We start from the raw sequence: 15097 nt of genomic DNA on the forward strand, positions 1-15097 counted from the left end.
TGAGACCATTCCTGTGTGGGGTTGCTGCTCAGCCAAGGGAGTGGGCTCACTCACAATTTTGCCTAAGAACACAGCTGTGAATAAAGAATGGTACCAACACATCCTCCGAGAGCAACTTCTCCCAACCATCCACGAACAGTTTGGTGACGAACAATGCCTTTTCCAGCATGATGGAGCACCTTTCCATAAGGCAAAAGTAATAACTAAGGGTCTCGGGGAACAAAACATCGATTTTTTGGGGGTCCATGGCCAGGAAACTCCCCAGACCTTAATCCCATTGAGAACTTGTGGTCAATCCTCAAGAGGCGGGTGGACAAACAAAAACCCAGAAATTCAGACAAACTCCAAGCATTGATTATGCAAGAATGGGCTGCCGTCGGTCAGGATGTAGCCCAGAAGTTAATTGCCAGCATGCCAGGGCAGATTGCAGAGGTCTTGAAAAAGAAGGGTCAACACTGCAAATATTGACTCTTTGCATCAACTTCACGTAATTGTCAATAAAAGCCTTTGACACTTATGTAATGCTTGTAACTATACTTCAGTATTCCATAGTAACATCTGACAAAAATATCTAAAGACACTGAAGCAGCAAATTTTGTGAAATTAATATTTGTGTCTTTCTCAAAACTTTTGGCCACGACTGTAAGTGATGTGTAGAATGGTGTCAAGGGATACTGCGATGTGAGGACGAGTGTTGTATGATGCTCTTGGCATCGTATTTGTCTAGGAGGTTCTCAGGCCTGATCAACCTTAGATTCCTTTGAATCTGCCCGCAGATAGCTTATATAGCAGAGACCAAAGATGAGATCTTGGTGTTCACTTGTGCCAGTAGTGACTCAGTAAGTAGAGTTTGTTGTCCCTTGTGTTCCATATCTTGTTTAATATGCATTCAGGATTTTGGTGAAATTCAGGAGGGGTGAATGTAGCAGGTGTAACATTTACATAATGTATTTCACCGACAATCCCTCATATTTATTTTAATGTATTATTTTAAGGTTATTTTAAGATGTATTACATTAATTTCAAGAGTGAATTATTTAATTGTATTTATTTTCTAAATTATGTTAATGCTGTGATGTCATCAAAGGGAGCCATGCTCTTACTCCTCAGTTTGCTCAGAGCATGATGAGGAGAGGTAGGTGTTACGTATGCTCCGGTCTTTTGAATGCACGTTTGCAAATGCTCACAAATTCACAAGAAAAGACAAGCAAAAGTTAGTGTTGCATTACTGTTTATAGGAATATATATTCATTTGAATGGGGATAATGTTCGAGTGCAACTTTGCAAGGCTAGCTCAACTATCGTTAGCTTTGTGGCGGGAAAGGGTCTCTTTCAGGTGCAGACATCGTGAGTTTTTAAAATTATTTTCTCCTTGGTTTTCTGCACTGTCTTTTGTCTTTTATCAGGCAAATATACTTGTATGGAGTCCAGACTGCAGCAGTAACTTTTGCCTTGTATTTGTATCCATTCCATGCAGTCATTAAAAGAGAGACAACCGGATGAATTGTGTCCAGAGCCTTATGTTCCACCTACACCTTACCAGAACACAACACAGAAAGGTACAGGTGCAGAACCGGTTACACAGACCTTTGGCATTCTAGTTGTCAATTTCTGAAGAGATTTCACCCCATACTTCCTGAAGCACCTCCTACAATTTGGATTGGCTTGATGTGCACAATTTACATACCATACGGTCAATCTGCTCCCACAACAGCTCAATAGGGATGAGATCCGGTGGCTGTGTGTCACGCCCTGGCCATAGAGAGGGTTTTATTCTCTATTTTGGTTAGGCCAGGGTGTGACTAGGGTGGGCATTCTATGTCCTCTTTTCTATGTTTTGGTATTTCTTTGTTTTGGCCGCCGGGTATGGTTCTCAATCAGGGACAGCTGTCTATCGTTGTCTCTGATTGGGAACCATACTTAGGTAGCCTTTTCCCACAGGGTTGGTGTAAAGTGGGATATTTATATAGGGTAAAATGGATCTTGAAGAAGGAAGGCTATCCCTCCATTTTGCAACGCCATGCCATACCCTTTGGACAGCTTTAAATTGGAGCCAATTTCCAGGACAATGACCCAAAGCACAGCTCCAAACTTTGCAAGAACTATTTGGGAAGAAGCAGTCAGCTGTTGGGCTCTCTATAATGGAGTGGCCAGCACAGTGTAACGGTTGTCTGTGGAAGAAGGAGTAGACCAAAGCGCAGCGTGGTACGTGTTCATGATGTTTATTATAACTGAACACTGAAACAAAAAACAAAGTGGAACAAAACGCAACAGCTCTGTCAGGTGAACACACCAAACAGAAAACAACTACCACCACCAAAGCACCCCCAGACCATCACATTGCCTCCACCATGCTTGACAGATGGCGTCAAGCACTCCTCCAGCATCTTTTCAGTTTTTCTGCATCTCATGAATGTTCTTCTTTGTGATCCGAACACCTCAAACTTAGATTCGTCTGTCCATAACACTTTTTTCCAATCTTACTCTGTCCAGTGTCTGTGTTCTTTTGCCCATCTTAATCTTTTCTTTTTATTGTCAGTCTGAGATATGTCTTTTTCTTTGCAACTCTGCCTAGAAGGCCAGCATCCCAGAGTCGCCTCTTCACTGTTGATGTTGAGACTGGTGTTTTACAGGTACTATTTAATGAAGCTGCCAGTTGAAAACTTGTGAGGCGCCTGTTTCTCAAACTAAACACTCTAATGTACTTGTCCTCTTGCTCAGTTGTGCACAGGGTCCTCCCACTCCTCTTTCTATTCTGGTTAGAGCCAGTTTGCTCTGTTCTGTGAAGGGAGTAGTACACAGCGTTGTACCAGATCTTCACTTTCTTAGCAATTTCTCGCATGGAATAGCCTTCCTTTCTCAGAACAAGAATAGACTGATGAGTTTCAGAAGAAAGGTCTTTGTTTCTGGCCATTTTGAGCCTGTAATTGAACCCACAAATGCTGATGCTCCAGATACTCAACTAGTCTAAAGGCCAGGTTTATTGCTTCTTTAAACAGAACAACAGTTTTCAGCTGTGCTAATTGCAAAAGGGTTTTCTAATGATCAATTAGCCTTTTAAAACGCTCAACTTGGATTAGTTAACACAACGTGCCATTGGAACACAGGAGTGATGGTTTCTGATAATGGGCCTCTGTACGCCTATGTAGATATTCCATAACAAATCAGCCGTTTCCAGCTACAATAGTCATTTACAACATTAACAATGTCTACACTGTATTTCTGATCAATTTGATGTTTTTTTAATGGACAAAAAAATGTTATTTTCCTTAAAAAAAAAGAACATTTCTAAGTGACCCCAAACTTTTGAACGGTAGTGTACATACACCATACAATTTCTCAGTAAAAGTTCCATTGGTTAGTGATATTTAATAAAAGGTGATGGATGATTACAGATACCAGTATCTAAAGTCACAGAGCAGTGGAGGCTGCTGAGGGGAGAACGGCTCATAATAATGGCTGGAATAGTTTTCATGTGTTTGATGTATTTGATACCATTTCCAGTGATTCCACTCCAGCCATTAGCACGAGCCCGTCCTCCCAGATGAAGGTGCCACCAACCTCCTGTGTCACAGAGGCAGTAGTAATGAGGCCCCGTAGCCCCTTTAGGTCTCTGATGAAACAAGCACTAAATAAGTGCAGGCTTTCGACTTTCATGTCCACAGCTTACACACCATCAGAAGCCACTGTACAGTAATAACACATTTATAACACAGAGGTATATTCTCTGCTGTTCCTTACTCTTTTCCCTTTTGCTTTCTGAATTTGTTTGAGATTGAAAATGTGATCTCCATACTATGGAACTGAACAAAGTAATTACAATTGTCAACCATGTCAAGTTCATTCCAAAATAGTCTACACAATTCAATTAACACATTTAATCTCTGTATTTTTCTGCGTGGGGAATTACAAAATTTGAAGCCAACCATTAGAATTGTCTGTGAGGGCCAAACTGCTCTCCAGAACATGCAACACGCGACCAATTTCACAAGAATCTAAGAGCCATTTACATTAAACAAGAGCACTTACAAGAAGTCAGCTCTCATTCAGAAAGAAAATAGGGTGAGTAAGGCAGTGAAACCAAGATGTGACTGAGGTCTGGAAAAGTAGTAGGCTTCCCCTCCCTGGCCTCTGCCCCACTCAATCTCAGCCCCTCTACAGTGCAATTTACATCCACTTTCACATGTTGGTTTTTCATACAGCTAGTGGGCGAGCTGTATGTGGTGTGACTGATGTGTGTAGGAGGATGGGGAGACTGAATGGGGTAGAGGGGTGGCGCATAGTCCCCACAGAGGTGTCAGTGTAGGTTCCCCTGAGAAACAACATGAAGAACTGCTGTCAGGAAACGCTGTGCTCACACTGCCCTCTACTGTTGTCTTATATATTACCACACAAGACAAAACTGTTCTCCACATTGAAAGACACTGAGGTCCACAAAATGATCCAGTGCAAATTGTATGGGCACTAATGTACTAGTAATATCAATGCATGCAAATGCAATGGAAAGGCCATTATTCTAGGCAGAGTTCTACTTTAAGATGGGCCTGGAAAAAAGCTCATTTAGATTGTAATGAGTTCCCTAGAGATGACACTTTAGACCCTCTAATGTCTAGACCGGGGATGGGCAAGTAGTGGCCAGCAGACTAATTTAAAGCATAATAATACATCAATAAAATAAAAATGTTTGGCGGAGGGGAACTCAGTCATGGTCTCAACTTACTGTTGAAAGTTAGAATAATAGACTACGCAAGGTGCAATTTGGAAATTTGGTTGTGCATCAGCAGTCACTTAATTAGCCCATGTCAGCATTTTATTTTAGATAGGTAAATGAGTCTAGCTGTCAGCTACACTATATATACAAAACTATGTGGAAACCCCTTCAAATTAGTTGATTCGGCTATTTCAGCCACAGCCGTTGCTGACAGTTGTATACAATTGAGCACATAGCCATGCCGTCTACATAGACAAAAACATTGGCAGTAGAATGGCCTGTACTGAAGAGCTCAGTGACTTGCAACACGGCACCGTCATAGGATGCCACCTTTCCAACAAGTCAGTTCGTCAAATTTCTGCTCTGCTAGAGCTGCCCTGTAAATTTTGTTATTGTTAAATGGAAATATCTAAGAGCAATCATGGCTCAGCTGCAAAGTCTGTCCTCGGTTGCAACACTCACTACCGAGTTCCAAACTGCCTCTGGAAGCAAAATCAGCACAATAACTGTGAAGTGGATTTCCATGGCAGTGCAACCGCACACAAGCCTAAGATCACCATGCGCAATGCCAAGTGTCAGCTGGAGAGGTGTAAAGCTTACCGCCATTGGACTCTGGAGCAGTGGAAACGCGCTCTCTGGAGTCATGTATCATGCTTCACAATTTGGGAGTCCAACGGACAAATCTGGGTTTGGTGGATGCCAGGAGAACGCTACCTGTCCAAATGCATAGTGCCAACTATAAAGTTTGGTGTAGGAGGAATAATGGTCTGGGGCAGTTTTTCATGGTTTGGGCTAGGCCCCTTAGTTCCAGGGAAGGGAAATCTTAACGCTACAGCATACAATGACATTCTAGACGATTCTGTGCTTCCAACTTTGTGACAATAGTTTGGGGAAGGTCCTTTCCTGTTTCAGCATGACAATGCCCCCATGCACAAAGCGAGGTCCATACAGAAATGGTTTGACGAGATCGGTGTGGAAGCTCTTGACTGGCCTGCACAGAGCCCTGACTTCAACCCCATCGAACACCTTTGGGATGAACACCTTTGGGATGAACACCTTTGGGATGAACACCTTTGGGATGAACTTCTTCATTTCTCAAAGGAAAAACATCAACCAATTTCTAAAGACTGTTGTCATCTAGTGGAAGCCATAGGAAGTGCAACCAGGTCCCTCATAAATCTAGTTCCCCATAGAAAGTCAATTGAAAAGACAGTGACCTCAACAACAAAAAAATCCTGGATGGTTTGTCCTCTGGGTTTCGCCTGCCAAATAAGTTATGTTATACTCACAGACATAATATTAATAGTTTTAGAAACTTTAGAGTGTTTTCTATCCAAATCTACCAATTATATGCATATAGCTTCTGGGCCTGAGTAGCAGGCAGTTTACTTTGGGCACACTTTTCATCCGGACGTGAAAATAGTGCCCCCTAGCCCAAAGAGGTTTTAATGCCCATGATTTTGGAATGAGATGTTCGACGAGCAGGTGTCCACATACTTTGGTCATGTAGTGTACTTTGAGTAAACATGGTCAAATTACCGACCGGGGTGGGAAAGGGGGGAAAGGGGGGGATACCTAGTCAGTTGTACAACTGAATGCCTTCAACTGAAATGTGTCTTCCGCATTTAACCCAACCCCTCTGAATCAGAGCGGTGCGGGGGGCTGCCATAATCGACATCCACGTCTTCGGCGCCCGAGGAACAGTGGGTTAACTGCCTTGCTCAAGGGCAGAATGACAGATTTTGACCTTGTCAGCTCTGGGATTCAATCCAGCAACCTTTTGGTTACTGGCCCAACGATCTAATCTCTAGGCTACGTGATCATCAGTTAACATATTAAAAACTGCAAATATTTGTCTCTACCCTATGGCAAAATGTGTAGAATTGCAGGAAATTAGCTGTAAAACGGACAATGAACACAATTGCCTTTTATCGATGGCAATTTGAATGCACAGAGATACCATGACGAAATCCTGAGACCCGTTGTTGTGCCAATCATGCCAATTCAGCATGATAATGCACAGCCCCATGTCACATGGATCTGAACACAATTCCTGAAAGCTGAAAATGTCTTCTTCCATGGCCGCATACTCACCAGACATGTCACCCATTGAGCCTGTTTTGGATGCTCTGGATCTACGTATACGACAGTGTGTTCCAGCTCCCGCCAATATCCAGCAACTTCTCACCGCCATGGAAGAGGAGGGACAACATTCCACAGGCCACAATCAACAGCCTGATCAACTCTATGCGAAGGAGATGTGTCGCGCTGCATGAGGCAAATTTTGGTCACATCAGATACTGACTGGTTTTCTGATCCATGCCCCTACCTTTTTTGTAAAGGTATCTGTGACGAACAGATGCATCTGTATTCCCAGTCATGTGAAATCCATACATTAGGGTATAATGAATTCATTTCAATTGACTAATTTCCTTATATGAACTGTAACTCCAAAAAACTGTTTCATGTTGCGTTTATATTTTTGTTCAGGGTAAATTATTGCCACCGTGGCCCGCCAGTGTAACTGCTAAACTAATACGTTATTTCTATTAGACTATGTTGACTATGACATTACTTTAGCGAATATGGTGACAACGATGTAGGCCTTGTGTAGCGGTTATGATATGAAGGTTTGGCTTGGAAATGTTTTTGCGCCTGGTCACAGACAGCTGATGTGTTGTGCATTAAAATCCACAAGCAAAGGGAAAAGGTGAGAGGAGGAGAGCACGTAGATGTGAGAAGGAATACGACGAGCTGTTTGTATGTGGCTATGAAAGTGAACTGTTTGCGTGTGTTCAGGTGTGTATTCAGTCTGCACGATTCTATTGAAAAACTTTTCTTAAATGGAAGCAAACGGGGAAAAACATACCTGAATTTGTCCAATAGATACTCTCCTTTGCAACCGTTGGACTACTGATTACAGCCTAGATCAGCTAGATGCAGGTAAGAGTGTGCAAGGCATGACTGTTCTCTTGACCTGTGTGCACCTACGTTTTAAACTTCCATTTATTGGCTAGGTTGCAGCAACCTCATGATGTAGTAGCCTCAACCTATCTATGTTACGTTGAGCTGAGTGAATGGAATATAAATGACAGTCATCCAATATGCTGTAATAGAAATAAGGCCTTGCTCATTAAAAAGCACTGCGGACCTCATGATGAGTGAGGCTTTTTTGTGGCCCCCGTCCCCATCAAAGTTGCCCATCCCTGGTCTAGACCTTCAGATATGAGTCAGGTACAGATCCTAGTGAAACATTACTGTCTGCTACTATTCTCTCTCTCTGTCTCTCTCCCTCTCTCTTTCTCCCTCTGTATGTCTCCCTGTCTCTCTCTCTCTCTCTCTCTGTTTCTCTCTCTCTCTCTCTCTCTCAAACTATTTATCTTATAGTCCCCTCTCGCTTTCTCTCCTTCCGTCCCTCCCAACCTCTCCCTCTCTCTATCCGACAGCTAAAAAGTTGCAGGTCTTATGGTGTCACATAGAAAATGGTTGTTGTCGTCACTTACTGCTCATCTCCCACCTTCTTTATCCACTCCACATCACACTGCTCACACGGCGAAGTCATTTCCTGCCAAAGTAGAGCATGAAATTACATTAGCATGCAGGTGCTCGAAGTGGATTGGACAAAATGGGACAGCAAGAGCCAGGCGAGAACAAGAGTTAGACAGAACTGACTATGCTTAAGAAAATAGAGGGAGAATATATCAGTTTGTTATACATACCAGTGCGTTAGTTGTGTGTGTGTGTGTGTGTGTGTTGTTCACTGACCGTCCCTATGTGGTTGTTCTGGATCTGTCTCAGCTCCTCCTGCAGTCTCTCACACTCGGCCTTCACTTCCTCTTCCCTCTGACACGCCCGCTCGGCCTCATGCCGCGCCCTCTCTAGCTCCGCCTCCAGACGCTGCAGCTTCAGGTCTGACAGAGTGTCTAGACTACGAGAGCTCTGCAGGGTCAGCGCAGGATAGTCCAGCACTGGGGAGGGGGAACACACACGCACAAGCGCAAACACACACACTCACAGCATCAATCTAGAGGCACTTAATTATCCCAGTGTTTATAACATCCATCATTGTACTTTGATGTGAAGGGATAATAAGGGATAGAGAAGTGGACTTAAGGCCAGATAAGAACTCCACGTTTCTTAATTTTCCACTTCGGTGGTTGAGCGTGCGTGGGCACAGCCATGGAGCCAAGCTCACACCGACTCCGTCCTTAAACCAGTATGGATTGTTCAGCAGGAGAAGTCTTTATTTCATCTCACCCAGCCAGCCAGCCTCCTCACACAACACATAGGCACACACATTGACACTGGAATAAAACACATACAACGCACATCGATACAATACAGTACACACGAAACCTTTCAAACACACTGTCCTGCACCCAACATCCGTAATTACATCAAACACACACATTTGTTTTTGTTTTTTTGTTGTTGTGTTTTTTTATGGGGTAGATCAGCTTTAATATTGCAGATACTGGGTTCGATCAACGTAATTGTCTGCATCTGTCACGCCCGGACCGTAGAGATCCTTATTATTCTCTATGTTTGGTTAGGTCAGGGTGTGACTCTGGTGGGAACATTCTAGATTTTCTACTTCTTTGTTGGCTGGGTATGATTCCCAATCAGAGGCAGCTGTCTATCGTTGTCTCTGATTGGGGATCATACTTAGGCAGCCCTTTTCCCACCTGTGATTGTGGGATGGTGTTTTTGTTTAACATCTGTGCCTGACAGAACTGTGTGCTTTTGGTTTCGCCTTTGGTTATTTTGTTTGAGTGTTTCTTGTAATAAAAGATCATGAACACTTACCACGCTGCGCTTTCATCCACTTCTCCTTCAACTACAAACAACGAGCGTTACAGCATCATTTCCAATCCCCATATTTTGTTTTCTCATTTTCAAAAAACGGAATACTTTTATTTTTGCTCAGAAGCTTTTTTTTTGGGGGGGGGGGGGGGGGAATGTGACCCGTTGCACGTCACTACTTCACAGGAGAGGCATTTCAATGTTTCATTTTTAGAAAAAAAATGTTTTTGGAACATGTGAACTTTCATGTGCTATAATAACAAACTTGTATGCCATCTGTAAATATGAATACAATTGTTTAACCTCTCTAGGGTAGGGGGCAGTATTTGCACGGCCGGATAAAAAAACGTACCCAATTTAATCTGGTTATTACTACTGCCCAGAAACTAGAATATGCATATAATTGTTTGATTTGGATAGAAAACACCCTAAAGTTTCTAAAACTGTTTGAATGGTGTCTGTGAGTATAACAGAACTCATATGGCAGGCAAAAACCTGAGAAGATTCCAAACAGGAAGTGCCCTCTCTAACCATTTCTTGGCCTTCTACACTCTCTTTATTGAAAACTGAGGATCTCTGCTGTAACGTGACACTTCCTACGGCTCCCATAGGCTCTCAGAAGGCGGCAGAACGTTGAATGATGACTTTGCAGGCCATGGCTGAAAAACAGTAGCGCATTTGGTAAGTGGTCGATCTGAGAACAATGAGACGGGGGCGCGCATGCACGTGAAGAGTCCATTTTAGATTTTTAGTCTTTGAACGAAAACAGGGTTTCCCGGTCGGAATATTATCGCTTTTTTACGAGAAAAATCGCATAAAAATTGATTTTAAACAGCGTTTGACATGCTTCGAAGTACGGTAATGGAATATTTAGACATTTTTTGTCACTATACTCGCCGGCGCGTCACCCTTCGTTACCCTTCGGATAGTGTCTTGAACGCACGAACAAAACAGAGGATATTTGAACATAACTATGGATTATTTTGAACCAAACCAACATTTGTTATTGAAGTAGAAGTCCTGGGAGTGCATTCTGACGAAGAACAGCAAAGGTAATCCAATTTTTCTTATAGTAAATCTGAGTTTGGTGAGTGCCAAACTTGGTGGGTGTCAAAATAGCTAGCCCGTGATGGCGAGCTATCTACTCAGAATATGGCAGTGTGGTTGGATTAACGAGAGTCTTGTCTTTCAAATGGTGTAAAATAGTCATATGTTTGAGAAATTGAAGTAATAGCATTTCTAAGGTATTTGGACATCGCGCCACGGGATTCCACTGGCTGTTGAGTAGGTGGGACGATTTCGTCCCACATACCCTAGAGAGGTTAATAACAAGCCTAGTTGGTTTAGCCACGGAAAAAATACAGGAACCTTCATCCTAGCCAGGATTGTGTGATAATGGATGGTCTGGAAATGCAGAGAGATGAGTTTGGATTGGCCTGCCATGTAGCATGCTTCTGTCTATAACATGAGCTGCAAAGTATGTGTGGATAATCCTGTCTACCACAGCATTTTTTGAAAGATATCATGAAGAACTGAAAAAGTTTTGCTACTGCTCTCAACATTGCTGCCGTGAAGTTAAGAGCGCTATCGACAAAGCTCAGTGGGAAAACGTTGTGCGCCAACATAGAGTGTGTGAGAAGGGTTTCAAGCCTTATGTCACACCCATAGGGACTCACTGTGAATGTCTGGGCTGTGTAGCTGCAGGTATTGGATGTCCTTGCTGTGTAGCTGGGTGTTGAGCTTCTGTAGCGAGTTGTCTCTCTGTCTCAGAGCAGACTCCAGATCCACAATATGCTCCACGTGCTTCTCCACTAGACTGGTCTAGGATCAGATACAGAAACACAAACAGATGTCATTGACAACAATATTCTGAGGATTTGGGTAAAGCACAGACAGATCTGGAATCAGACTAGGCTTATTAGTGTCCTGGTTAGGGTTTGATATATAGCATACATAATGGCAGGTCTAACATAGTTAAAATCTTAGACAATGTAAAGACATTTTATGGGATCTCACATTTACTGTAAATTGTTCAGGGCTTGGCAGGTGATCTCTACAACCAACCTCTTTCGGACACTTGATCTAAAATCATTTGGAACACATGCAAAATGCTGAGACTGCAGAGTGTTGCTTTTCAATTTCAGATAAGATTTTCTTTGATTCGTTTTTTTGGAAGTAATCTTGAAAGTAATCTTGGGCATCTCTGCTTCATTGGGTTTCAAGTTGGCTTATAACCAGATAGAACACAGGTGGGGGGGTAGAACCATGGCCTCAATCATAAGAGACACCCTACTGATATACTGTAGAGGCTTCTGAACAGCTACTTAAGGTTAAGTAAGGCTCTAGCCACCATGTCACCATTGTAGCTTAGAGCTCAATAAATAATAAATGTTCCTAGAAAGTTTGAATGTGAATATTTAAGATCCTGATATGGATGTTAAAAAAGCATTTTGGGAACATTTGGGAGCATGTTTTAGATTGAATGGATGGAGGGAGGGATGGAGGGATGGAGGGAGGAAGAACACGGATGGAATATTGGATGGATGGGAGGGTGGAGGGACGCAGGCATGGAGGTATGGGATGTCTGACCATTTTGTCCAGGTCTCTCTGGAGGTTGTTCTTCTCCATGTGGATCTTCTCATAGGCCTGGATCACATCCTCCAGCTGCTCCTGGCGCTCTTTCCTCTTCTGGAGCTGAGAGAGGGAAAGAGAGGGCGAGAACGAGAGAGACGGAAAGAGGTTGAGGGAAAGAGAGAGACAGAAAAAAAAGTCCAGTCGCCAGGACCACAAATACAAATTCTATCTAGACACAGATGCCCTAGAGCACACAAAAAACGATACATACCTTGGCCTAAACATCAGCACCACAGGTAACTTCCACAAAGCTGTGAATGTGCTGAGAGACAACGCAAGAAGGGCCTTCTATGCCATCAAAAGGAACATAAAATTCAAAATACCAATTAGGATCTGGCTCAAAATAGTTGAATCAGTTATATAGCCCATTGCCCTTTATGGTTGTGAGGGCTGGGGTCCGCTCACCAACCAAGAATTCACAAAATGGGACAAACACCAAATTGAGACTCTGCATGCAGAATTCTGCAAAAATATCCTCCGTGTACAACGTAAAACACCAAATAATGCACGCAGAGCAGAATTAGGCCGATACCCACTAATGATCAAAATCCAGAAAAGAGCCGTTAAATTCTACAACCACCTAAAAGGAAGCGATTCCCAAACCTTCCATAACAAAGCCATCACCTACAGAGCGATGAACCTGGAGAAGAGTCCCCTAAGCAATCTGGTCCTGGGGCTCTATTCACAAACACAAACATACCCCACAGAGCCCAAGGACAGCAACACAATTAGACGCAACCAAATCATGAGAAAACAAAAGATAATTACTTGACACATTGGAAAGAATTAACAAAACAACTGAGCAAACTAGAATGCTATTTGGCCCTAAACAGAGAGTACACAGTGGCAGAATACCTGACCACTGTGACTGACCCACTGTGACTGACCCAAACTTAAGGAAAGCTTTGATTATGTACAGACTCAGTGAGCATAGCCTTGGCTCTCAAGACAAGACAGGCTATGTGCACACTGCCCACAAAATGAGGTGGAAACTGAGCTGCACTTCCTAACCTCCTGCCAAATAAACGTAGGACCATATTAGAGACACATATTTCCCTCAGATTACACAGATCCACAAAGAACTTGAAAACAAACCCAATTTTGATGAACTCCCATATTTACTGCGTGAAATTCCAGTGTGCCATCACAGCAGTAAGATTTGTGACCTGTTGCCACAATAAAAGGGCAACCACGGAAGAACAAACACCATTGTAAATACAACCCGTATTTATGTTTATTTATTTTCCTTTTGTACTTTAACTATTTGCACATCATCACAACACTGTATATAGCATAATATGACATTTGAAATGTCTGTATTCTTTTGGAACTTCTGTGAGTGTAATGTTTACTGTTCATTTTTATTGTTTACTTCACTTTTGTTTATCATCTATTTCACTTGCTTTGGCAATGTTAACATATGTTTCCCATGCCAATAAAGCCCTTGAATTCAATTGAATTGAATTGACAGAGAAAGAAAGTGAGACGAGGAATTAAATGATCGTAGAGCCAGTCCCAATTTCCTGTTTTCATTCATTTCACTGTTGAAACTTCTTTTTAGAAGCAAAATAAAAAAACTTGTTCTATTATAGTTCGTTTTTTATCTAATGCTTCTCTCAGTCTGAAGCCTAAAGAAATACTCCATAATGATTATCATGCAGGACACAAAAATAACTTCAGACAGTGCCTGTGTCTCCCAGACAGTCTAGACAGCCATTACATGTATTTCCATTCCAGCAACTTCTTGTAATATTGAGACAAGAAAATTTGCAACAATAGTATCTTGATGACTTTCACACCCACAGATCGAGGCCCATATTCAAGCATCTCAGAGTAGAATCAGACCCCGCTGTCCATATAATCATTTATTATTATCTAAAAGGCCAACCTGCTCCCATATCAGCACCCCTACTCTGAGACTCTTTATGAACATGGGCCCTGTCTGATGTCAAAGTCATAGACACTCAATACTGTAAATTATATCCAGTGATTTAAGTGGGAGACATGGTGGACAAATGGATAGATGACTGAGGAAGAAGACAAATGAATAAGATGAAGATGGAAATGAATGAGGGGTTGGGGGTCACTGGAGGAAACACTGACAAAGAGAGGAGAACTGAAAGAATCTGATGAGAAAGAAAATCAGAGCGAAAGAGGGAGAGAGAATGAGAGGGGGGAGAAGAGGTCCAGAGAGAACGAGGGAGTGAGAGAAAGAGAGAGACAAAGTCACAAAAAGAGAGGGAAAGAGAGAAAGCAACTTAGGACAAAGAGAGATATGACAGTACAAGATGCTTGAGCAGTGGAGAATTCAGCAGAAGCGTGTCTATGGTAACACATTGAAATCACCGCCAAGGTGAGCCAGGCAGTCAACATCGTGACAAAGAGGAGTGGAGACAGATTACACGTGAAGCAGACTCACTCACTACCCTCCTGGCTGTGTGGATAGAAAATGTGGTTTCCTAGGTGGAAGCCACTGTTTCAGGTTGGCAGGGGAAGCAAATATTGCCTTGACTTGTACGGGCTTGCTCATTGAGGCGTGACACTAACAATCTTTATAAAGGCCTTTGTCGAAGTGCTCTGACCTTGTGTGTTCAAGGGACAAAGCGCATCCCTTGAACATGTTCCCATAAACCTCTTCCTCCCCCTCACTCTTTTTTTAATCACGGCTTTGTATTCTTCCTTCACACCACTCCCCCTCTCCTCACCTCTCCTCTCCTGCCTCTCCTTCCTCCCTCTCAACAATAGACAAAGTGATATATAAATTCTTCAGGGAAGAATAGAGTAGTCCTTTCGTTTTATAGCTAGCCATATCAATGTTTACACTGTGTACTTGCTAATAGTGGTATGTTTTTCACAGTACTCATCATCCTGTGATTTTACATGCCATGGGAAGGAAATTATAAATACTGCATTGTGGGTGGGATTAAATGAAGCCCCAGGTGTTTTCTC

The 15097-nt window shown here is 42.6% G+C and overlaps 1 protein-coding gene across 1 annotated transcript in view; it reads right to left on the reverse strand.

The window, feature by feature from the left end:
- The window catches only part of LOC106589293 (TANK-binding kinase 1-binding protein 1), a 110899-nt gene that overhangs the window by 23526 nt on the left and 72276 nt on the right, over nt 1-15097 (reverse strand). The window contains exons 4-7 of the mRNA XM_014179075.3: nt 12104-12208; nt 11191-11335; nt 8477-8679; nt 8215-8276 (exon numbers count right to left, since the gene is read on the reverse strand). Coding sequence (XP_014034550.2) covers nt 8215-8276; nt 8477-8679; nt 11191-11335; nt 12104-12208 — 515 coding nt within the window. The remainder of the gene's footprint in view (nt 1-8214; nt 8277-8476; nt 8680-11190; nt 11336-12103; nt 12209-15097) is intronic.

Source organism: Salmo salar, chromosome 28 (genome assembly GCF_965601325.2).
Source record: "Salmo salar chromosome 28, fSalSal1, whole genome shotgun sequence".
Classification (NCBI taxonomy): domain Eukaryota; kingdom Metazoa; phylum Chordata; class Actinopteri; order Salmoniformes; family Salmonidae; genus Salmo; species Salmo salar.